Source organism: Heterocephalus glaber, unplaced genomic scaffold, assembly GCF_053883595.1.
Source record: "Heterocephalus glaber isolate CG9 unplaced genomic scaffold, H.glaber_assembly_v1.0 deba00001608, whole genome shotgun sequence".
In the NCBI taxonomy this organism is placed as follows: Eukaryota; Metazoa; Chordata; class Mammalia; order Rodentia; family Bathyergidae; genus Heterocephalus; species Heterocephalus glaber.
Window position 1 is genome coordinate 2,569,512 of NW_028258379.1, and position 26,076 is coordinate 2,595,587.

Sequence of the window (26,076 nt, forward strand, 5' to 3'; positions counted from 1 at the left end):
GCAAGCCCATTCTCTGTGGGGAAGCGCTGGACCTGGGAGGTGTGCAGGGGTTGGTGGTGAGAGTTTGGCAGACATGGCTCCTACTGCACCACCAGTGGAGTCCGAGTATCCTAATGGCATCCAGGCCATGCTGCTAGGGCCTCCCAGGGCTGGTAAGGGTACCCAGTGAACATGGAACTAAGGCCAGAGTTACAGTAACAGCTGATGCTCACTGAAGATTTATTGTGCGCTAGGCCTCACGTATGCCACATTCTATACAATCTTCTCATCAACCCAGTGATATAGGCACCCAGATTAGCTGAAAACTTCTGCGCCTGCCATTTGGCCACCAGGGGCATGCTGAGGGCCATGGTAGCCTCTGGCTCAGAGCTGGGAAAAAAGCTGAAGGCGACTATGGATGCTGGGAAACTGGTGAGTGATGAAATGATAGTGGAGTTCATTGAGAAGAATTTGGAGACTCTTTCCTGCAAAAAATGGCTTCCTTCTAGATGGCTTCCCTCGGACCATGAGGCAGGCAGAAATGATCGATGACCTCATGAAAAGGAGGAAAGGGAAGCTTGATTCTGTGACTGAATTCTGCATCCCTGACTGCCTGCTAATCCGGAGAATCACTGGAAGGCTGATTCACCCCAAGAGTGGCCAATCCTACCATGAGGAGTTCAACCCCCCCCAAAGGAGCCCATGAAAGATGATATCACAAGGGAACCCTTGATCCATCGATCAGATGATAATGAGAAAGCCTTGAAAACCCGCCTAGAGGCCTACCACACTCAGACTGCCCCACTCGTGGACTACCACAAGAAACAAGGAATTCACTCTGCCATCGATGCCTCCCAGACCCCTGATGTCGTATCTGCAAGCATCCTAGCAGCCTTCTCCAAAGCTGCATCCTAGTAACAGAAGGCCAGGTGAGACTGCATCACTGCCAGTCTCCCCCCTGCCCTTAGGTGCTGCACAGAGAGGAAGGGTGATCACAGGAAGGATGGAGAGGGGAGGGCTGGGGAGGGCCTCAAGAGGAGGATTTGGAGGAGCAGCAGAGTTGCAATGAGCTGGTTGGGTTTTTTAAAAAAAAAAAAACCATAAGTGGGAGTTTCAAAAGGAGAAGATTTTGTAAAAACTATGATTACAGGGTGTGGATACAAATAGGGAGATACAATATTACTTCTAAGCAATTGGGTTTTTATTTATTCTAGACTGGTATCAATATTTTTTATAGGCCTCAACTTTTATCTCAGAATCTCATAAGATACCAGGCCAAAAATGCAGGAAATGGAACTGTGGTTCCGTCTGTCTCATAGCTTAGAATAGTTTGTTGACCTTGGTTCCCCATACAATAAGATCAAAACATCACCTCCACATTTGAAAGAGATAAGGGTGAATTCTCAGGGGTGGTGGCTCTGCAAATCAAGTTTACTGGAGTCCTAGGGGGTGGGGGGACTGGCCTAACTCCCTTCCCCTGACCTACCTCTGATGTGTCAGTCCAGCTGCTCTCGTAGCTAAGCTCTTAGCATCTCCCAGCACAACACCACAATCCTGCAGTCTTGTCTTCTTTCATCCATGGTGTGTGAAGGGACCCTTTTAAATAAATGAACAAGAGCTGAGGACATAACTCAGTGGTTCAGCACTTACCTACCACGTGCAAGGCCCTGGATTAGGCCTCCAGCACCACAAAAATGTAACTAAAGTAATAAAAACAAATGAGCAAGTGTCCTAAGCCATATGCAAAAAAATTGCCCTTTCCATCCTCAAATCCTGTGACTGGAATCATTTGACAGCAGTATGTGATGTATTTTCAATGAGGTGCCTTTCTTAACTGACCAAATGCTCCCTTATTTGGCCACTAAATCAATAAAGCATATGAAAATTTTTTTTAAAAAGACCATTCTCTGTGGATGAGGGCAATGTCCAGAGGGAGACCATGACAGAAAGCTGTCAGTTGATATTCTTAGCAGCTAAGGTTGGTGTGCCAACCCTGAACAAGGCTGGGTGGTATACCAGGAAATCCACTAGCCTGCCACTGCACCTTCAGGTCCACTTGTTTCTCACAGGTTTGTTCCATCTAGGAGTGGCTTTTCCAGAAGTTTGCCTGGGAAACCTCATGATTTCTGGGCAACTTAGAAAGGTTAGTGAAATGAAGCACAGCCCATGCTGCCACCATTGAATTCAGAATCACAATCGATCTTCATTATCCTCATGTGGTGGCTCTGGCTGGCACCCTAGTACAAGAGGACATGGAAAAACCAAAAGAAGCCCCAGTGTGCAACACATTCTTCCTCCCTGTCCCCACTATGAAGCAGTACCCCTACCTTCATCTGGTGATGAGGAACAATTACTCTTACCAGGATAGTGATTCTTGTTCTTTCTTAGTCTCTTGGCAAATGGGTTCAAAATAGCTTGGGGGCAGCTGAAGCTTACAATGCAGTTGGTCTTTTATTACACCCTTGGATAACAGAGCCAGCCTCCAGACCCACAAAATTCAAAGCAGGGATGCAAAGTCCAGATTTCTTAAATAGGTCCCTGGGAGTGATAATATAAAGGGATATTTCCATTCTATGCCTCTCAAACCCTTATATTCTATTAGGAACAGAGAAGTGTTCTGGGGCTGTAGCTCAGCGGAAGACCACTTACCTAATGTACGCAGCTCTGAGTTCTCCAGCACTAGGAAAATAAGAATACAGAAGGCCACACAATATTTTCTTGGAATATAGCACAAAGCTCACAGGGTATCATCTCCAAGATGGAGCCTTAGCTGCACCTTTGAGGCTGTCCCACCATTTTATCATTCCTCTTTATTCTGGGTGACACAGTATGTCACAGAACCAGAACCAGAACTGGAGCCCACGGCTGTGTGTCACAGCTCTCCAACCCTTTGCTGGAAGAGGGACCCTAGGTGAGTTTGAAGGAAGGCAGCTCATGATGGGCAGCTCTAACTACACGAGATCTCACAGTCACGTGCTCTATCTTTGTATTTGCCCAGGGGCCACAGAATTACTTTTTGGATAGCTTATAATTTTTGGTATCATAAGGCACAGCCTTGTGTCAGGAACCCCAGAAATCAGTGATGATTTTCCATTTGGGACTTTTCATGGCTTTTTTCCCCTACAAGTACTTCAAATACATGCATTTTGAATGATGGTGATATTGTCCACAAAAGTGCAAAATGTAAATTCTTGGGTGGAAAAAACCCCTTTCAAATATTATAATGATTTGTGGTTCTCCAAAGCTCAGCCCTATCTGACAAAATCTTATTCCTTCATATTTTTATGTCTCTTATTGGGTTGAGCATCGCATGATCAACGTTGGCATTGACTTCATGGAAAATATGCAAAAGGTATATAAGATCAGTGCTGCAAACCTGTAGCACATAGATGACTGTAACTGGAAGACTGTAATTGGCGGTTGTCTGGTAAGAGGTAAATTCAGTGTGCCTACTGGCTACCACTGGCTACCTTGTAGGTGTTGTCTGTGTTTAACCCTCTGTGCCTTTGTAAAAATAGTAAAAATAGTTTTAAGTAAAAATAGTTTTTACATTATTATTTAATTCTACAAAAGTTATTTAACTCACCATTTTTTAAATAAAAATTAATTTTATTGGTACATTTTAGGTACACAATATAATGACATTCATTATTGGAAATTTGCATCGTTACATAATCTCTCTTGGTTCTTATTTTTTCCCCATTCCTTGTCTTCCCTTCAACTCCTCCATCCCTCCCAATTTACAAAGACTTTGTTTCCATTTTTTCATTTTCTCATATTAATTCCATTCCCTTCTTTCCTTTCCCCTACCCCTCCCACTTCCCCTTCCCCTTTGCCTCTTTTCTTCCTATTTTACATTATCTATTATACCTTTTATTTATACTTTCAGTTTCTCACACTAGAGAAACTATTAGGTATTTACACATGTGTGTCCTGTTTATTTCACTTAAGAGTATCGCCTCAATGTACATCCATTTAGCTATAAATGTCTCTAATTTCTCATTTTTTTTGGCTGAGTAGTACTCCATTTTATTTAAAAAAAAAAACCCACATTTTCTTTATCCAGTCTCCAGTTGATGGGCAATTGGGCTGCTTCCAAGTTTTAGCTATTACAAATTGTGCTGCTATGAACACGGGTGCACACACATGGCTGTGGTATGATTCTTTTAATTCTTTGAGGAAGATACCCAGCAGGGGACTAGCTGGGTAAGATGGGACTTCTAATCCTAGTTCTTTGAGGTATCTCCATATGGATTTCCGCAGTGGTTGCACCAGTCTGTACTCCCACCAACAATGAAGAAGGGTTCCTTTTTCCCCACAACCCCGCCAGCATTTGTTATTTGTTGATTTCTTGATAGCAGCCATTCTTTCTGGGGTGACATGGCATCTCAGTGTTGTTTTCATCTGCATCTCTTGAATGGCCAGTGATGTTGAACATTTTTTCATATGTTTATTTGCTGCTCTTACTTCTTTGTCTGAGAAATGTCTGTTCATTTCAGATGCCCATTTTTGAATTGGGTTCTTAAATTTGGGGGGGTCTGATTTTTTTGAGTTCTTTATATATTCTAAATAATAATCCTTTGTTTGAGATACAGCTGGTGAAAATTTTTTTCCAAGATTGTAGGTTGTCTCTTAGCTCTGTTGGTGGTTTCTCTTGTAGTGCAGAAGCTTTTTAATAAGATGAGATCCCAGTTGTTGATACTTCGTGCTAGTTCATAGGCAACTGAGGTTTTGTTTATAAAATATTTTTCTACAGCAATGTCTTCAAGAGTTGTACCTAACCCCTCTTCCAGCCAGTTCATTGCTTCTGTTTTAATATTTAGATCTTTAATCTACTTTGATCTTAGTTTAGTGCATGATGATAGATATGGGTCTAGTTTTAAACTTTGGCAGGTTGAAATCCAGTTTTTCCAGCACCATTTATTAAGAGGCTATCTTTCCTCCAGTGAGGGTGTTTGGCTCCTTTGTTGAAGATGAGGTGACTGAGCATGTCTGGAGTTGTTTCTGCATCTTCTAATCTGTTCCACTGGTCCTCAGGTCTGTTTCTTTGCCAGTACCATGCTGTTTTTATCACAGTAGTTTTGTAGTATAGTTTCAAGTTGGGGATTGTGATACCCCCAGCCATGTCTCTGTTGCCTAGAATTGCTTTTGCTATTCTGGGTCTCTTCTTGTTCCAAATGAATTTTTGGATTGTTTTCTCAAGGTCCATGAAGTATGCTGCTGGAATTTAATTGGGATTGCATTGAATCTATATAGCAGTTTTGGAAGTATGGCCATTTTCACTATATTGATTCTTCCTACCCAGGAGCAAGGGATGTCTTTCCATTTTCTGATATCATCCTCAATTTCTCTTTTCAGAGTGCTATAATTTTCAGTGAAGAGGTCTTTGATTTCTTTTGTTAGGTTGATTCCTCAGTATTTCAGTTTTTTGGATGCTATTGTAAAAGGAATTATTTGCCCTATTTCTCTCTCCATGAGTCTCTTGTTTGTGTAGAGGAAAGCTATTGATTTTTATGTGTTGACCTTGTGTCCAGCTACTTTGCTAAATTTAGTTATTAAGTCTAGAAGACTTTTGGTAGAGTTCTTGGGGTCTTCTATATAGAGTATCATGTCATCTGCAAATAATGACAATTTGACTTCTTCATTTAACTCACCATTATGACAAGTACTGAAAAGAATGATTGAAAATACCTGACTTAATATCAGCCTATACTTTTGTTAAAATCCCATTCAACTCAAGATAGTCTATGTTTTATATAGTTCTTTTCTAACTGAGGCTATTAAACCATTAAGATTTTTGGATTTTTTGAAATAGAAACATTCTCATAAAGTAGTAAGCATAAAAAATACTTTCAGGGCCGGAGATTTAGCTCTTGTGCCACTGCCTCCCTCGAAAATGCAAGGTCTGGAGTTCAATCCTCGGTACCAAAAAAAAAAACTTTCAAAAATTTAAATCAAAATTGTAAGCAGTTTAACACAAGCTGGGCATGGTGGTGCATATGCTGTAATTCAAGCATTCTGAAAGGCTGAGGCAGGAGGATTGCAATTGAATCTAGCCTGGGCAACTTCGTGAGGCCCTGTCTCAAAAAAAAAAAAAAATTAGTAAGGGTTGGAGATGTAGCTCTGTGTAAAGGCCCTGGGTTCAATCAACAGTACTGAAAAGGAAAAAGAAAGAAAGAAAAGAAAAGAAGAGAAAAGAAAAGAAAAGAAAAGAGAGGAAGGAAGGAAGGAAGGAAGACAAGGAAAGAAAGAAAGGAAAAAAGACAATGCAAACAAATGATGATAGACTAGTTGAGTCTCATAAAATTTCAGAAATCATTGCAAAACATGGTCATGCTCGTACACTTACTGAAACTGTCATATGAATTTAGTCAGCAATTTCAATAAAACAAAATCCACTGTTGTAAGAGCTGCTATTGAGCAATGACTGGATTCTAAGATGTCCCTGAGGTGTCAGATAACTTTGAAAAGCAGTTAATTGGCTCATTAAAAGTGAACATATTTCTGTTCAGATTGATTCAACAGTCACTGACAACAAAACACTTGCAAGGCTGTTTGTTACCTCAATTGTAAACTGAAAGAAAGGATGTTTATAAATTATTTAGGTATTAACTATATAATAGAAACTATTTTTGCTGTTGTAAAATTTTGGTTTGCCGAAACATAAGTACAACTAGAGAATTAGTTGGCAGAAATTCTATGGTTGGAAGACGTAGAAGTTTCTGCTCACCTAGGAACTATGTCCTAAAGTTCTCAGAGTAAACTACACTGTGCTTCAACAATAACTAGTTGGAAAAAGTGTTGCCTCAGTCCTTTAGCAGCTTTGCCTGTGCTAATTAAAACTATAAATAGTCACATCCTCTTTAGAAAACTTAATGTTGATACGGAACAGTATATGATGCTTGTACATACAGAGGTCAAATGATTTTCTGAAGGTAACTGTTAGCAAGATTTGTAAAATGTAATTGATATAATTCAACTTATAGAAAGTAGACAGATTTGAAAATCAGCAAACAAATTATAGTTTATGATTTGTATTTTTTCAAACTTAATGAAGTGCAGTTTCAACTATAATCAAATTAATGATAATAAAAATACAAATTAGGAGACTTCACTGGAAATATTTTAAAGCAATTTAATAGGAAAATTATTTTATGGTATGAAGGAGTTAGCTGAAATCAGTGGATTACTCACTATGAATGGGAATTATTCAGATAGTTTAAGTCAAACTTCTAATCAGAAAGCACACCAGAACAGCATAGCTTCATAAAAGTTTAAATATAGAAGAAAACAATACTCACTGTCTTGTAGCTGGCATGACACTTCACAAGTAGAAGCCTCCACTCCTTTAGACAGGAACTCCAACTCCTCACAGTATTTCTGAGAATCCCAGAGGTGTACCTCACATGCATTAATTCATTAGCCTGGCCATTCACTTGTTGCATCTGGCTCGGCCATGCTGCGGCTCTGCTCAGTTAAATGGCCCCCAGACACCTGTCACTGATGTTCGACACCAGGCACAAGTCCTTGGCAACTGCTGCAGCCATCAGTGCACTCAACCCTTGCAAGCTCGAGCCACTTGGTAGCAATGAGAAGGAAATTGTTGTCTGTCCTTTGTATTATACTATGTCAGAGGATCCCACAGCAACATTTCCTAAACTCTAAGGTATTCTTAAACCAAAAGTCAAACAACAGAACTGCTTACTCTCCAACCCCTTAGTGTTTATGGTTGAATCCAATTCACACCAGGCCTTGTCCCTATGGGCCAAAAATCCCTTGGAGATCAGCTGTCCTTTTATTATCATTTGCTCCCATGGGTTTCTTAATAAACTATAGCTGCCTGCATATGCCTGCGATCCCAAAATTGACATGATTCCAACTGTTTTTCCAGAAAGCTTATCAGGATATGCATAAATCAAGCTAAATGAAGAAGATATAAATAAACTGAGGTGGAAAGGAAGTGGCCTATATCTGTCCATGGCTACATCAGAATCTCAGCTTTGGTCATGTTAGGATGCCTTATTACATTCTCGTGGCAATTGTAAAAGATTTTTACTGGGAAATTTTTGAAAAATATGTATATTTAGAGGGGGGAAAAAACTAAAACTTATATTTTGGAAATCTAGATTCTAGTCATTCATATTCCACTAATTTTCTATGTAATCTCAGGTTATGAACATTTATTTCTTGGTGAAGAATATTAAGTAGTTTTGCAAGGTGGCTTTGAAATGAAATACAGTGATAGATATGAAAATGCTTTGACAGTATTAAAGATTCTATTCACTTGTGAGGAATTCTTTTATTTTTTAACTAAAATGAGTTATTAGTTAACTCTAATCATTCACCTATTTAGTCATGACATTCACTGTGTGTTTCTGTCATATTTCCCTAAAGGTTGTATGAGATAAATCATTTGAGAGGAGTCTTGTCATAAAGGACTTACAGATTACGTAGCTCAAATCCTTTATTTTTCAGATGAGGAAACTGAGGGCAAAAGGATGAAGATTCATCTGCATTGTAGCTGGTAGAACAGGTTAGGGGCCCCAAATCCTAATCAGTACATAGCACTCATTCCAGCACATCACAAAAGAGCATCATCAAGACGTTACTTCTCCCCTTTCAGAGATTAATTCCACACAGTTGTCCTTATTCCTGGGCCTTCCAAGTGAGCTACATGATATTTATTCACATCATTCCTCATTTCCAGAGCTTCCACACACCAGTGTCATGGGGCCCAGTTTGTAGAACAGCAACAAAATGGTATTTATTGAGCTCCTTTTCTGTGCTGGGGATTATTGGAGTTACTGAAGACATAGCATTTAACTAGGCAGACAAATTACTGCATGATAGAGCTCTTGCAATACTAGACCCAGAAGAACTATAATACGTGTGTTAAAAGTAACCTATCCTCAGAAGCATATAGGACACACAATGAATGCTCCCTTTCTTTAGTTGGAAGGTGCTATCAGAATATTTCCTCTCCATCCTGAACTAATATTGAAGCTTCAGGTTTTCTACAGGCAGTTTCCAAGTTCCTGAGCCATTTAAGAGTCTGTTATCTATGGATGCCCACATGTCATGAAAATCATCTGTATGTCTCAGGTGTCTGTCCCATACGCAATGACACATGTATTTCGTTAACAATCTCAGTGGTGTTTATTCCCTAACCATGCAGCCACCCTCAATTGAGCAGGGAGGAGCAAGGAGCAAGTTGGTTTTTGTTTTGTTTTGTTTTGTTTTTTAGGAGCAAGCTTTTAACATCTGTGTCTGACCATTTCATTTTCCCTCCGCATCTTGGAGCAATAAGAATTCATTCATCTATTTTATTCTCCCAAATTCTCCCCACTTTCGTGGCTGACATTCAACTACTACATGTATTCTTCTGGCTGTAGTAAAGGTAACAGGACGAGGAAAGATCTGAGATCAGGAGTCAAAAGACCATAGTTAGAGTCAAGAAAAAATAAATAAGGGCTGTAATGCAGACAAAATCGGGGCAAGCTCCCAATTGGTAGTTGAAATGTAGTCTGATAGGGCCACCGAAGAAAGGAACAGAAATTAGAGTAGTACGACACAGAGGTGGTAAGGCTTTTCATAGGGTCATTTCTAATCAGTTTAATTTACAAGCAATGAAAAATTTTCACTTTATGTGATTTTGGTATGTTTTGATATCTTGAGATATACACACACCTTGTATCTACTGCTTAACCTATGTGATAGTGTTTTAGGGTGGTCTCCTATTTTTCTACCACATTCTCTTCTCTACTATTTTCTCCTCCAGGTCCTAGGATAGCCAAGCTCTGGGATTTGTTTTTACTCCAAAAGAAAGTATCAATTCACTATTATCAATGAGACCTCATGGTAATCTAGTTGTCACAGATCGTACAACAGGATCTTAAATAGGGCTTGGAGAATTTACATGCAGCAAGGATAAGAAGTGTCCTGCTGCCTGGTCATATTGGAGGGGGTGTGTGTGGAAGGAATAGTCAGATCAAGGATTCTGATAGTTACCTGCCAAATACAAAAACTGATGACAACTCACTGGATGGTCTTTCTTTTGTCCCTAACAAACCAAGAAGTATGGTTAGGGGTGAGATGGGTCACAACTTGGAAAGCACTGATGAAGGTAAGATGGTGAATGTCCATTCCCAAGTTCCACCCCAAAATTTGGCAAACAGTACCTGTTTAATTTTATGATCCCTGATAATAAGATGATCCATGAAGCTTTGGTTTACTTGGTACTGCTATGTAATTTATACTCACATAGGAGTGCAGCTAACCTGTCTTTGCAAGTCCAGATATAAAATTAACTTATGACTGACTGATTCTTCACAGGCAAGTTCTAACACACTTAACCAAAGGAAACTTTATAAGATTTCCAATATAAGAACCAAACAGTTAATGTTTCTCTATTACTCACAAAAGAATCAAAGGGAAAACATTAGCCAACCAAATTTGGAAAATATGAATTGTTAGTGTTTCAGGGACATAGAAAGGAAATCAAGCTAAGATAAATATTAAGCAATGTGAGATCATTCTTTGGTTTATGCTTTAATTATGCTATTATAGTTTTTCATTTTAAGAAGTTTATTTTTAAATCCCCTGATAAAAAAATACAACTTGTAGTGGAAACTAACATCTAGGGGGAAAATATTGTCTAAATGTTTTGTTTACTGGCATTTTAATGTTTTTGTAGTTTTTTGGTATAGGGGTTTTCTTCCTGCTAGAAACCACAGTTGTTTTGGAGAGAATGACTGTGTTACTCAAATAGCTTATAAAAGTAGACACTTCTGTCCTAAGATTTATTTTACATGATCCTCTCACCTGCATCCATCACCTGATTGCCTACATTATGATATGAAAAAAAATTTCTTAAAGCCCTGAAACAAACTTGGAGATACACAAAATTCTGGAAGATGTACCATCTGGCAGGAGCTTCTTGTTTAGCAGTGTTCCGGCAGAAGTTCAGCAGATTGTATTCAGAATTTGAAGATGTTTCTCTTTAAGAGACATGAACAAATTTTGGCCCCAAATAAAGAATAATTATATAACATTAATTTGTATCATAACTGGAATGTACTCAAATCATAGTAGATGAGTTCTTAAAATTCCTGCTACATTATAGAATACCTAGATTGGTAGTATACATTTTACCCTTCACTTTCATAAAAATCAGGTACTCGAAGGATGTCCCAGCTAGATTTTGAAATTTTTAGTTATTTAGAATGGAGAGACTTAGTGTTCTTGCCACTGAAAAATAATGTACAATATATAAAATTGGAATAGTCACTCTACAGATAGTAAGGATGAAGGAAAAAAAACCAAGTTTTTAACTTCAGAGAAATAAATTTGCTCTATCTGTAATGCAGTTAAGGTTGATAGCTTTTACAAACACATAAGGAAATTGACATAATGTAGTTTGCTGAAAGCAAATTATAATTTCAAAGTTTACCCTTCTGTAGAAATTTGTCTTTTGACTGTTAAATTTCTCTAGTCTAACCTGCCAAAAAACCTAGGTTAATTTGCAATAAAATAAAATTTAAATGATCCTCATTCATAAACATTAAAGTGTTACACTGATTTAAAAATTCTTGTGATTTTGCATTTTACAGTACTTCATCATACATGCAGTTATTTTATCATAAGATGTTTAGGATACAGTGTATAGTTATGAGCTTGTAGGGAAACTCAGCAAGGTTTGTTGCAGGTAATGAATTCAGCAGGAAAACAAAGTGTATACTCTTGTGTTTGTACATAAGGAAAGGATGGGATGCACAAGTGTTTTGGTATACTAATTGGATATCTCCAGACTGACATGCAAATACAGTTGACTTCAAACAACATGAGTATGAACTGTGGAGATTCATTTATATGTAGATTTTTTAAAAAATGTGTGACATTTGAAAAAACTCTGCAGGCTGCATAGCCTAGAACTATTATAAATTAAGAAAAAATTAGGTGTGTCATGACTGTATAAGATATAGGTAGAAAATGGTCTCTTATCACTGCCAAAAAACTGCACAAATCTGTTTTTAAAAGTTAAAATTTAACAAAACTTATCCACATAAGCAATTATAGGTCATGCATGGCTCCAAGATCTGAACAATGTGAACAATCATAAAGATACAGTATTAAATCATACCTGCATAAAATTAACAATAGTACATACTGTACTATTGTAATAATTTTGCAGTCACTTCCTGTTGCTGTTGCAGCATTCACCATTGCAAGTATCTGCTTAAATGGCATTGTATAAAGCTAATCATCTCCAGTTATTTCTGTATGAACACTTCATTTCTCCAGTAAATTTCATACGTTAGTAAAAAGTGACCTCTGATGAATCTCTAGCAATTTCACCATATATATTACATAACCAAAATTGTGATAATCAATGATGTATGTTATCAGCAAGGCTTTCAGTCAACAGGCTTAGCTGTTGTTTGGGGAGTCAAAGTTTATACTTGAATTTTTGCCTGGGTTATGGGTAGTGTGGGTGTTGAGACCCCCTGAGTTGCCCAATGATCAACTGACTGGTAATAGTAGATACCTCTAGAGAGCAGAAAGAAGCAAGGGAGGCCAGGAGAACTTTTCTATATTTGCTCATTTGCTATATTTGAAGTGTTTTTAACCAAATGCATTACACACATGGTTATATCACTTAGCTTTCTCTTGTTCTGAAATTGGTGTTCTAAGAAGATGAACTATTTTTCCTCCCTATCCCCACATTCCATAGCTGTCAGTTACACACAATTATAACAGTTTGAGTTGCCCAGAGGAAGATGTGGCCTCCAATCCTGTTTCCACATCCTGCTAGCTTTCTGACTTGTTACTTGTACCTCTTTAATTGTTATCTTACTGGTGCACAATACGATCCTGAAAATTCCTACCTTGTAGGGTTGTCATGATGCTTAAATGAAAGAGCATCTCTCAAATGCATAGCATGGTGCTTAGAACACAGCAGGTACTCAAGAAATGATTGTTTTTGTGTTCTGGGCACTAGTCCCAGAGTATACAGTTGCCAAAATAAAAATGTTCCTGGCCATAAGAAGCTTACATTCTGCTGCTGCACAAAAACCTGCACATTAAACAGAAATTATGTGTCTGGATCATAGTAGAATGAATACTTAATATAAAATACATATAACCAAAGAAGGTAGAAAAGGAGTGGGAAGGAAGAAGGAGGAGGAGGAGGAGGAGGAGGAGGAGAGGATTAGCAGCAATGGACAGGGCAACAAAGAAAATTCCAAAACATGAAAACAATAAAACAAAAAGACTCCTGAAAGAAAGAAAGAAAGAAAGAAAGAAAGAAAGAAAGCAAGCAGAATGCATGGTTAATATGTAATAATCTCTTTCTAGTATATAGCAATGAGCAATTGGAATTTGAGTCAAAAACACAATATTATTTATATTAACACCCTCAAAAGAGAGAAAAACTTAGAAAATAAATCTAACAAAATATGTATAAAACCTAGAGGAAAATTACAAAATTCTGATGAAAGAACTGAAAGAAAACCTAAATGAATGGAGATATTTTCACTAATGGATAGGAAGATTTAATATTAGCAAGATGTCTTCGGTTTTATTAGAACATTCTGCATTATTCTATTTTCTCTCTTCTGTAGCATATCAACTCTACTTTTAAAAAAATTAGTGGTTTCCCAAGGGTTCGCAGTATACATTTATGACTAATCTAAGTCCACTTTCAAATAATCTTATACTGCCTCACTGGGGGTGCAAGTACTTGTAATAGTGCCTCCAGTTCCTTTTTTCCATCCATTTAACATTGCTATCACTTGTTCCACTTTTATGTAAGCTAGAATCCAGAAAACATTTTTCTATTATTTTTTTCTTCACAAACTGTTATATGTTAGAACAAGAGTAAGAGTTTCATAGTCTCTTAATTTGTTCCGTCTACGTTTTTTTCCTTTCTTTATATAGTTTCAAATTTCTGATCTATATTATTTTCCTGCTCTCTGAAGAACTTCTAACATTTCTTATAAGGCAGGTCTACTGGCAACAAATTGTATATTTTATTTGTCTAAGAAAGTCTTTCAAGCTTTCTTTTGAAGAAAGACTTTCAGAGTTACTTTTGAATAAAGAAACATACTTTTACTCTTTTGAAAGATAATTTCACTAAGCACAGATTTTTAGGGTTCTTTTTTTCTCAATGTTTTGGATATTTTACTCCACTCACTTCTTGCCTGGATGGTTTCTGAAAAGAAGTTTGGTGTAATTGTTATCCTTTCTCCTCAATAAGTAAGGTATTCCCTCCCATACTCCCTTGTTAATATCCAGGCCCTTCTTTCAAGATTTTGTCTGTGTTTTGTTTTCTGCAGTTAATCATCCTCTGCCTTGGTGTAGATTTTTTGCTATTTATCCTCATTGCTTTCTCTGAGAATCCTGGATCTATGCTTGGTATTTATCATTAATCTTGGAAAATTCTCAGCCATTGCTTCTTAAAATATTTTTTCTTTCCTCTATACTGTCTCCTGTGGTAGTGCCATTATAGTTAGGTTATACTTTTTGTAACTGTTCCACACTCAGTCTTGGTTATTTTATCTTTTCTATTTTTTATTTTCTTTGCATCTCAGTTTTAGAAGTTGCACTGACACCTCTTCAAGCCTATTCATTCTTTCCTGGGTTATGACCAGTCTGTTGATGAACATTTTAAAGGCAATTTTATTTCAAATAAGAATAAATAAGAATATGATAGCCATTCCAAGAGGTAGACTCAAGAAAGTTAAAAACAAAATAAAAGAAAAATTCAAGGGAATAGTTGAGATCCTAAGGCTTGTCCTACACTAAGATTCCAGCCGTTCCTCAATTACAGTGTCAAGCATTCCTGGTAAACTGTAACTCATATTCATTCTCTCTCTCTCTCTCTCTCTCTCTCTCTCTCCCCCCCCTCCCCCCTCCCCCTCCCCCTTCCTCTCTCATCTCTCTAGTCAACAGTTTCCACTGTGACTTCATTTCACCGACACATCTCAGGAGACTTTGTAGATTTTCAGTTTGTTTAGTTTTGTTTAGTTTGTTACAAGAACGCAGGAGTAACAATTCCAAGCTTTTTACATGTGGGACAAAAACCTGGAGGCCCCAGCAGGTGTGGTGGTGCTCGCCTGTAATCCCAGCATTCTGGGGGGGGGGGGGGATGGCAAGTTAGAGAACAGCCTGGGGCTTAGGGAGACCTTGTCTTGAAATCCAATAAGGGCTGGGGGTGTCACTCAGCGTTCAACTAGAGGACTGAGGAAAAATAAAAAAGAAAGAAAGAAAGAGAGAGAGACAGAGACAGAGAGAGAAAAGGAGGAAAGGAAGGAAGAGAGGAAGAAAAGGAGCTGAAAACTCCTTGACATTTCTTTGTAAATTCATGCTGAAAATATCTATCATAATTGAAAAGTGCTAGTGTCAGTTTTCAGTCTATTACTATTCTCCATAAACTCCATAAACATATACATATTTATTTTGTTTTAATTATCAAAAGGAAAATAAAGGTTTGCAATGTATTTCCTAAGCACTTTCTTTTATAAGCACTTTTTTAAAAATTGTTCTTGTTATGAGTAGGCTGAAGAAGATAAAGAAAAGGGCTAAGTGCAAAAATAAGCCAAGAATCACTTATTGAAAGCTAGATCTTCTGTAGTCTGATATACTTTAAATTGTGTGCATCCAGTGTGTTTCCCTCCAAAAAAATTTGTTTGAAACTATAAATTGAACTCAGGGCCTTCACAGATGAGATAGGGTCTTCCTAAGTCACTAAATTGCCCAGGGTGCGCTTGAGCTTTTGATTCTCCTGCCTCAGCCTCCCAAAGTGCTGGGATTTCAGGTATGGACTGCCACACCCTGCCTGCGTTTCACTTTTAAAAAGCCCAATGTTCCATGTTTTTTAGTAGTAATCCAAAATTCAAGTTTTACCTTGCCTTCTTCTCAATCACTGCTCATTATCCAAGTAATTATGGGTTAGGGATTAATGGAGTCATTTGCAACTACAATAAAACCTTGGTTTACAAGCATAATTCATTCCAGAAACATGTTTGTAATCCAAAATACTTGCATATCAATTTCCCCATAAGATATAACGGAAATAGATGATTCATCCTGCAACCCAAAAGTATTCATATGAAAATGATTACAATTCTGTAATATAATGCAAAATAATAAAGAAAATACACGATATAAAGAAAAATAAACAAATTGACCTGCACTTAACCTTTGAAAACTTTCATGGCTGGTATGAGGAAGACAAGAGAGAGGAGGGTTATTCTGTAGGATGACTTTCATCATCACCAACAGAATCACTTCTACCTATTGGCTCAATGGAGTTATTTTCTTTTCATGCAACTTTAATAAGGAAGCTCCAGTGACACTTGCTTTTGTTTCTCCTTTTGAGAATTTCACAGAAATGTGGCATTGCAATATCATTAAAAGGATTCATCGCTCACACTGCTACAGCCTTATTTAGGTGGTGCGTTTCTACAAAATTTTGCAGCTTCCCACATTTTATATACCTTCCTAATCTCATTTCAAGTAAGGGATTCCTGTGCTTTTTTTTTTCCTCCTCTTCTGCAAACCAGATCTCTTCTATTACCTCTTGCTGTTGGGAGACTATCACCCACAATCCCACACTGGGGGGAACCATTGGCTCAGTTATGATCATGTTACGTTCAGCATCATGTACTACTCACATTGGAAGAGATTGCTTCTTTATCAGTTAAAATTTATTAGAAATGTTGGCTTATCTTGCAGAACAAGTAATCACAATTCAAGGTCTTACTGTAATCTTCTAGACAACTTAGAAAGTTCTGCAAGACTCAGGGATATGCCTATAATCCCAGCATCTGGGAAGCTGAGGCAGGAGGATTGCTGTGTTTGAGGTCAACCTGGGCTACATACTGAGTTCAAGGCCAGTCTGAACTACATAGTGAGTCCCTGCCTCAGTAAAAGAAAGAAAGAAAGAAAAGAAAGTTCTAGGGCCAGGGATTTAGCTCAGTGGTTCCAGCACCTGCCTTGCAAGCACGTCCTGAGTTCAATCCCCGGTACCAAAAAAAAAAAAAGAAAGAAAGAAAGAAAGAAAGTTCTGCAAAGTGAGTTGGGATGAACCTTGGACACTTATAAAAATTAAAATGTGGGGGCCAGGGATTTAGCTCAGTGGTTCCGCTGCTTGCCTTGAAACCACAAGGTCCTGAGTTTGATTCCCGGTCCCCCCCTCCTCCCCCCAAAACTAAAATGTGATTAAATAAGATTGCTGATCAAGATATACATATATAGTAATAACCTAAATGTATTTATTAGTAGAAGGTTGGCAAAAAAAGTGATTTAAAATTTTATCACATGGGAAATCTTGCTTTTTAGGATTTTGGTATTTAACACAATTACTTCAATTGTGGAATATTATATGGTTCCTTTGTAATTACATAAAATCAGTGGTTGTATACCAAGTTACACACACATAAAATGTATTTTACACTTTTTTGGAAAGGTAAATTTGAGTTATTCTGTTTAGGCCTTTTTAAATGTTAAAAAAATTTAAGTGACTTAGATTTGCTATTATAAAATGCTCATCTTTTGATATTATAAACATTATATACCATGGTTATAATCACTGGCCAGAGAGAAATACTTATAAATATTATGAAACAGGAAATCATTGACTATCTCTGCAACTATCCTCACATGTCAGGGCGGGAATGCCCTGGGCAGTTCCAATGCTGAAAATAGAGAATATAGGTGGATTTATTCTAATATGATTGGAGTTCTTGAAGAGTTAAACTTGGCTAAACTATAGTAAAGCCCAAGTAATTACTGCTAGCAGAGGCACAAAATTGGGGATCATTATGGTGTGGATCAAAAACGTCTCCCAAAATACTCAGGATTTCAGAGGTGGGGCTTTCTGAAGGTGATTGGATTATGGAAATTAGTCCATGGGTGTGTTCATAGGTGAATGTGCTATTAAAATGTAAGGCCTAGTTGGAGAAAGTAGGTCAACCTAGAAGAGTATATCCTTTCCCCAGGCTTTTCCTCTCTGTCTCGCTCTTCCATTTTCACTCTGCATCCTAGCTGACACAAGGTGAGCAGCTTTCCTTTGACATGCCCTTCTGCTATGAGTTTCTGCCTCAGAATCAGCTGACCATAGACTGAAACCTCTGAAACCAGGAGCCAAAATAAACCCTTTCTCCTTTAGGTTGTGTATGTCAGTTATTTTATCCTAGCTACAGAAAAGTGACTAACACACAAAAAATAGTACCAGAAGTGGGGTCACTGCTGTGATTATACTTGACCATGTGCTTCAGAAGTCTTTAGAATTGATTTTCAGGAAGAATTTGAAAAAGTTTGGAGAACTAGGGTAGAGAAAGCCTAGAAGGCTATAAGAAGAGCTTGATGGCTAATTCTGGTGGGAGCTCAGAAGATCAGGAATACTGATAGAAATGTGGACAATAAAGAACGTGTTCATGAGATTTCAGATGGAAATCGCAATTTAATGGTAATTGCACTAGAGGCCATTCATGTTAAATTCTGGCAAAGAACTGGTCTACGTTTTGTCCATGCCCTAAAACTTTGCCTAAGGCTGAGTTTAAAGGTAATAGAGCAATTGGTCTGTGTCAGGAGCAATTTTACATAATTTTGGGCAAAAATCATTTCACAATTAAATTATGATTAGGCTGAGTTTTCCTGCCAAGAGGCTGGCTATGACATGTCAAGATATAACTCCAGTTTTGCTTCCAGTCACAGCCAAAACCTCAATAGTCCCATGATGGTGTGACACTCCAAGGCATGATTTCATCAGCTGAAGACATCCTGGTTCCTTGAGAACCGAGTAGTAAGAGAAAGATTTCACCAGCATAAGTTCCTCATTGTCCTAGGATTATTGCTGTCCTCTGAGCCATCTGTTACTCCTGATGTACGGAATAAAGATGTGGCAAGCTTGGAGTGCCTTCGTCTTTGCTGCCCAGAGCAGCACTGATCAGGCCAAAAGCTCAGCTTCTTCTCTAAGTCTCATTTCCTATCTTTATTCATTAATTCACCTTGTGCTGTCATGGCTCACAGGAGACCAGGACTCACTGCAGGGGTTCTGGTAATGTCCACTTTCCCTGTTCTCTACAGATCTGATGGAAGAAATTTCAAGATAGCAAAATGTTCAGGAAGTGGCATGAGTATTCCTGGCTGCCTTTAGCCAGATTTACAGTGAGAATCAGGAACAAAAAACAGAGGAGGATTTAAAAAACTTAACAGTTTGGCCAGAAAAGACATGCAAGTAAACCTGGGGCCAAAGAAAGTATGGCTGCTGAAGAAATTAGTGCCATTAAAATGAAGGCAAGTACTTTGCACTGGTATAATAGGGAAGACATCTTGGATGCACCTTAGGAATTGACTAGATCTCACCTATCACAGGCTCAAGGGTGTATGTGTATATATATATATATATAGTGTTTGAAGGATTTTCCTTTGAGAAGAGAGCCCCAGGGTGCTCTGCTCACTTGGGCCCACCAAGGGAAATGTTTTCCCAAATATAGCCTCCTGACAGTCAGATGTCACTACAGCCATGGTCCAAGAAAGCCCAGCTACTTCTTGCACTAGTGTCAGATTTTAGTGTTTCCCATGTGATGGTGGTTTTGCAGGCATGCAGAATGCAAGAGTTGTGGAGTCATAGAGGCTGCCACTTAGATTTCAAAGGAAAGTCTGGGAAGCTAGGGAACATGGGACTGGATCAGAGTCCCTGTTGTGAGCCCCCTGAAAGGACAATGCATGAAGCTGTGAGAGTGAAGTCAAAGCTGCATTGGAGACTCTTGAGAAGTTGTAGATCCCAGGAACAAGGAATATCTGTCAAGGAAAGCTGCAGGTAGTAAGCAAAGCCAGCCCAAGAGAGGCCATGTGAACTGCAACCAGCTATGCCCATGGCTGGGACTGACCAAGCCCTTTGGGGTTCACATCACGCCACCATGTGACCTGGATGCTAGACACAGAGCTACACAGCTTAATGTCTGCCCTACTGGGTTTTGGACTTTCTTTGGTTTGATTTCCTTCTATTCCCCTATTTCTCCCTTTCAGGAATATCTGTTCTGCGCCTATGTAGCTCGGGATTTTTAAACTTTTTTGTTTGTTTTTATAGAAACTCATAGCTAAGAGTTGCCTTAAATCTCAGAAGAGAATTTTGGCTTGCACGTTTGAGCAATTCTGGAAATGAGACTTTTGAGATTCTTGGAGATGTACCAAATCCTTTTTTTATAATGAGATGAACATGAGCCTTTTGGTGTCAGGGTTAGAATGCTATGGTTTAAATAAAAATATTCCCCATAAAGCTCATGTGTATAGGGGTGGGGAATTGGAAGATGATTAGGTTATGCAAGTACTAATCTCATCAGTGGATTAATGCACAGATGAGTTCATAGATGAATGTGCTGTTTGGTGGTGGGACCTGGTTGGAAGAAACAGGACACTGGGGATGTAACCCAGAAGGGTACACCCTGTCCCCAGGCGCGGTCTCTCTCTCTCTCTCTCCCCTCTCTGTTTCTCAGCTGCCATTAGGAAAGCAGCTTTGCTCTGACATTCCTTCTACCATGAGTTTCTGCCTTGGAGCCAACTGACCACGTACTGAAACTTCTTAAACCCTGCGTCAAAATAACCCTTTAAGTTATGTATGTCAAGCATTTTGTCCTAGCAACAGAAAGGTGACTAATACAGGGATAATAATAAGAATAATGAAAACAAGACCAGCAACATTTATTGACTGCTTCCTATGTGCCATGTATTGCCCCAAGTGCTTTATATATATTATGTCAATCATTCATAATTCCATGACATAAATACTATTTTTCCATTTTATAAGTGAATAAATTGAGGCACAGAAGGTTATTTTGCTGTATTCAAGCTCACTCTTGATTCTGGAGCTACTGTTCTTAACACTGCATTTTCAGAGTGTTACGTCAAAAAGTTTAATTTCTTTTCCACAATGCAAAAGAAAAGACGATTAATTTGTTTTGATTCCTTCTCTTTTCAGATATTTGCTGCGGTCCTTTTGGAGAATACATACCATTTAATGTTATAGGTCTGAAACACAAAAATATCATTAAAATCAACCTGTAATCATAACTTCATGGATCTACTGATCAGTTCAAAAGGGGTGCTCTATGCCTTGATGGTTGTTATAATAGAGGTGGGTGGTATGTTCTGTAGGCCATTATCTTTATTCTGGAATGTAATGTAAATCCACTACATATAGCCACCTTAATATATAATCCAAGTTTAGATGGTAGCAATATACTAAATAGGTAAAGATGAGAAGTAAAATGTCAAGTAAAATATAAAAACTGTAAGTCAAAGCATCATAATAAGTATTGAGATTATCTGTACAACACTAACAATAAAATATAGTTATCATCTGTTTCTAAGTCAAATATAAAACCAATGACAAAATGCTAAGGACACCAGTTGGGTAACCCTATGCTATTTTTTCAAAAGTAGGGGTCTCTTTAGACACACATACACACGCACAAATGTGTTTACCTTTTTGCAAACTGAAATGGTGTTTGATGGACCTTGAAGTAGTATTTCTGTTTCCCAGTTTGCAATGTAGACCACCGTATGGTGCAAAACTAAAGTTGACCGGCCATTGCTCAAACTGTACTAGAATAAAACTCCAAAGTTGGAATTCCCTTCCTTTAATCTTTCAACAATAATAGGACCCCACCCCCACCCCACAAAAAAGAATCTAGTGTCAAGCAGGGCTTCTTAGTTGGGCTCAAATAAGTTTTTATGTTTTTAAAGACTGACAGGTCTAAAACTTGTGCGTCCAGAGAAAAGTAAGTTAAGTACTTTCCAAAATCGAGCTAGGAAATACGCTTTACTGGCTACCACATCCAGTTCACTCCTGTTGGGCAGCCTGGCCCTGGTCTGGGGATGGTTTGGAGAATCCTCCTCCCTCCAGTCTACACCCTGGAGAGGTAAGGCCCCAACCAAAGCTGGTGTCGCTCCTTGTCTGAATTCATGTAAGAGTGTCTTTAGTGGTTTTAAAAGCGGCAAATAAAAGTCTCTCTGAAGCCATTTTTCCAATTCTTTCCCTAAATTTCAGGTTTATTTCCACAACTTATTAAAGTCATTTCTGTCTATATTAAAAGCTTAAGGTAGTTTCAGATTCTAGGACTTTCCTGCAATTTCAACTAGTTCCCGTGAAAGGTTTATAGCTACAGGAACATATTTTATACTTTTCCTTGGATCTTCTCCGTCGCGGAACTTCGGCACCGAAAAGCTCGGCGGACCCAGGCCTCAGCGGGCGGCTCGGCCGGGCACCTGGCGAGGAGGGCGGGCGCGAGGGGCTCCGCGCGGCGGGCAAGGGCTGCTTTGTCCCCAGGGGCTCCGGAGCCCGGAGACCGCCGGGACCGTGCGGAGAGAGGAAACCGGGAGGCAGGCGTGGGGCTCGGCCGCCGAGTCCCTTCTCAGCAGCGCCCCCCAAAGCCGGCCCGCGCTCCCCAGAAGGAGGAGGCGCAGGGTCCCCGGACCAGCCTCAGCCCTCTCCCCTTTCCCTGCACTCCCCGGGCAGACACAAACGAGCACGTGAGCACCGCCGAGCGTCCCAGCTGTGCCTCAGCTGAGCGCCTCCTGATTGGCAGAGGGCAACGTGGGCTGGGGTGGGGCCCGGCCGCCTGCGTCGCTAGCCATTGGCTGTCTGGGTACCCGCCTCCCCCTCAGGTGAGGCGGGTCTGCGGGCGCGCGCCATGCTGGCTGGGCCGGCGCGCCCCCCCTCCCGCCCCGCGCGCCCGAGCGCGCCTCCGCCCTTGCCCGCCCCCTGCCGCTGCCTCAGCTCCCCCAGCGCAGAGCCGCCTCGTCTGAGGGCACGCGAGGAGGGCCGTCCGCGCCGCCACCTCCGCCTCCTTCGCTGCCGCTTCGGGGACCGTCGGGCCCGGCCCTGACAGCCATCCCCCGGGAGAGGCTCGCGCCGGCCCCGGGCCCCTGCCCGCGAACGCGCTGCCGGCTCCCGCCTCTGGGCCCTTGGAGCGCCTTCCCGCCTCGCCCGCCAGCGCCGAACTCGCGCCCCTCGGCCCTCCGCGTGGGGAGGGAGCAGCGGTAGGCCCGAGCGAGCCTGCGGCCGCCGGCCGGGAACGCGTCGTGGGCACCAGCTCGCCATGGAGGGCCCCGGTGGCGCGAGCGACAAGAAAAAGTAAGCCCCGTCCGCCCCGCGCCCCGGCCCGGCCTTTTTGTCTCGGCGCGTGTCCCTCGCCTCCCCCAGCCTCGCGGGCCGGGCGCCCCGCCGTCCACGTCGCCATCTTGCCGAGGGGGTGGGCGACGCCAGCACAGTGCCCTCGGCCCGGGTCCGCCCCGCTCCGCGCCCCGGCCGCCGCCACCCGGCCCGGCCTCCCGGAGCCGCCTCCCGGGAGGAGCCGAGCCCGCCGGGCGCCGCCGCCGCCGTGGGCGCCCCGCTTCCGCTCCTTCCCGCCCCCGGCCTCCGGGCCCCTTGGAAACGCGGCCCCGGGCGGCTGTGCTGTGGGCTCGGCCTCCGCTCCGGCCCGGGGCTCGCGCGCTCTGGGCGCTCTGGGCCAGCCCGGCTCGGTGTCTCTGCCTTTGTGCCTTAGGGATCGCCCGCGACGGCCTTCAGATGCTAACTTTTCGGTTTGCACGTGCGGATTTTGTTTCGTTTTGTTTTAGTCGCCTTGAAAAAAATTTTAAAAACAAAAACTTGTCTAGTTTTGGTGTAGGGAAATAGCAACATTTTAAACAGAACTTCAGAATTGGGCACTTAGGTTTGTATCACCTGTCACGAGCCCAGACGCTGTAAATGAATATATGTTTCATTCATCCTTCGAAAGATCTTAGTGAAAATGTAGTTAAGCTTAGGCAAGCAATTTTAATGAGATTGGGAAGAAAGTATGTAATTAGAGCAATCGTGATGCTGCAGTAAAGTGGTGTAGTAAAATGTTCAGAACTGTCTCGCTTTCCTGAATTGAAGTGTATTGAACGTATATCCGAATAAAAAATCATTGTTAGAACTTAATGCAAGTTTATAAAACACCTTAAAGTTTGAGTCTGATAATCACATTCAGGGTTATGTATTATGATTCGAGTCAGTGGTATTTAGAGTGACACCTCCCACCAGTCCCCAACACACAATGTTATCTAATATTTTAACCTTGAGAAAATAATTTTAAGAGATTGAAGATTTCTGGTAAGAGTTGTGGTTAGTAGGCTAGGTTTATTGTTAAGGCCTTCCATTCTTCTGGGAGAGATTAATTTCCTTTATCAGTATCAGCAGAAGATAAACTTGTTCATATTCTTGCTGTCTTGTGGATCCCTTGTCTGGGTCCTTAGTCAATAGAAGGTTAAATTCTCAGTTTCTATATACTGAAGAAAACACTTATAAAATTTAAAAAGTGAGCAGATAGGTCTAGACCTAATTCCAAGAGTTAAGAGAATTAGTTGCAGTTAATTTTGTAGAAGTGATTACAACGCTCTTGATGAAAAGATGAGCCTGCTACATTGTAAACCCAAGGCAGTTTACCTTTGTGTAGTGACAGTTTTTATCCTTATAAGCTGAAGTGTGCTTAATGCAGTGCATTGTTACACACCGGTCACTTTTCATATACAATATTAAATTCATTTCTTTGCTGTTCAGCATTTAAGGGTATGAAGAGAAGCTTTAAAATAAATGAATTAGCTACAGTGCATCAGCCCCAGCGCTAAATGAGTTTTTGGATTTTCCTCAGTCCTATCTGTTATTTGAGTTTTTCTCATTGGAAAATTTAGTAATCTTGGATCAGATGGGATTATATTTCTTACTATAGACTTTTTAATATAAGTTAAAAAATATAAACAGTAAGTGGTTATTCAACAATCTTTAAATGCTCTTGATTATAGATACATTAAAGTGTTTCTGAAAGATAATTAAAATAAAGGGATGGGGATCTTCTTGCAGTTTTCCCATTTTAAGTGAGCTCTCAAAGTAGGGAGAGGGGAATCAATTTTGTCTTTAAAAGAAGGTCTAGAAAACCCAAAATGAAGAATTGGAAGGAATCAGAATAGAACGTGTAATAGATTTAACATAAGGCATTTCTTGTTGGTTCCTTAGTATTTGGAGCTGGACTCATTTAATAGCACATGCATATACATTTATTTATATATATTACATATATTTATATATATTATTTATATATAAATATATATATATATTGGTACTGGGGATCGAACTCAGGTCCTTGCGCTTGTGTGGCGGGTGGCAGAACCACTGAGCTAAATCCTGGGCCCTACATTTTTATATTTTGAAGGAATGTCATGTGGTTCATTGTTCTGTTTCAAGCTTCAGGCTAAAATCCCTCAAAGTTTCCCTGAGCAGATAGTTATTGGATCATTAAAGTAAAAAAATTCTGAGAATAGTTCTTTAATTTAGAATTTCTTTAACTTTGTCCACTAAAAGAACCTCTCTAGTTTATTAGTAAACTTTTTTCTTGTTGCACTTTAGTTTTTCTCCTAGTTCGAAGAATTAGCTTGTCTCGTGGTTTAGTGCGGAGGATGTGGTAGCAGACACCTCTTTAGTTAGGAGTGCCAGTCTCCTGCTGATATCTCAGGAGTGTATTCCCTCCATTTGAAACAATGTTAATAATAAACATCTTAACAGTTACTGTGGAGGTTAGATGAGATGATGCGTTTAAATCATTTTGGCCAATGCCTGGAGTAGGAGTCCTGATAACAGTGCGTTTTTAAAGATAGGTGTTATTTGTAGAAGTTCTACTCTAGACTTCCACTGTGCTTAAAGCTCTTTTTTTGTAAATCCTTCCACATATTTCTTCAGCTTTCTCTTCTGCCTTCAAGCATCTGTCCTAGGTATCCTAAAAGCGAAAGGACTTAGCTTTAATAGTGGATTCAGAGCTTGAAAAGGGGCTCTTTCTTTTTAAAGCAGTACATCCCTGGGTCATCTTATCATCTAGCATCAGTTATATTTCTTCAGCATCTAATCTACTCTGGGACCCCTCTTTACAGTCCCTCACCCAGTATGTAATAGATTTAACATAAAATAACATAAATAAATAGGCTATTTTAAATTTACTGTGGATTCTAGAGTCATGAACATATATACTAGTCATGCAGCTCATTTCAGGAAGATATGTGTAAGGCATTGCAGTTTTG

At 39.9% G+C, this 26,076-nt stretch overlaps 1 protein-coding gene and 1 pseudogene across 2 annotated transcripts in view; both read left to right on the forward strand.

The window, feature by feature from the left end:
* The first annotated feature begins 306 nt into the window (after window positions 1-306).
* Window positions 307-894, forward strand: LOC101704971 (adenylate kinase 2, mitochondrial pseudogene; annotated as a pseudogene).
* A 21,813-nt stretch (window positions 895-22,707) lies between these two features.
* Window positions 22,708-26,076, forward strand: part of Hif1a (hypoxia inducible factor 1 subunit alpha) — a 57,293-nt gene continuing 53,924 nt past the window's right edge. Inside the window, exon 1 of one of the 2 annotated variants that reach the window (XM_004837433.4) lies at window positions 22,708-23,119. In XM_004837433.4, coding sequence (XP_004837490.1) covers window positions 23,085-23,119 — 35 coding nt within the window. In that variant the 5' untranslated portion in view covers window positions 22,708-23,084. 2 annotated transcript variants of the gene reach the window in all.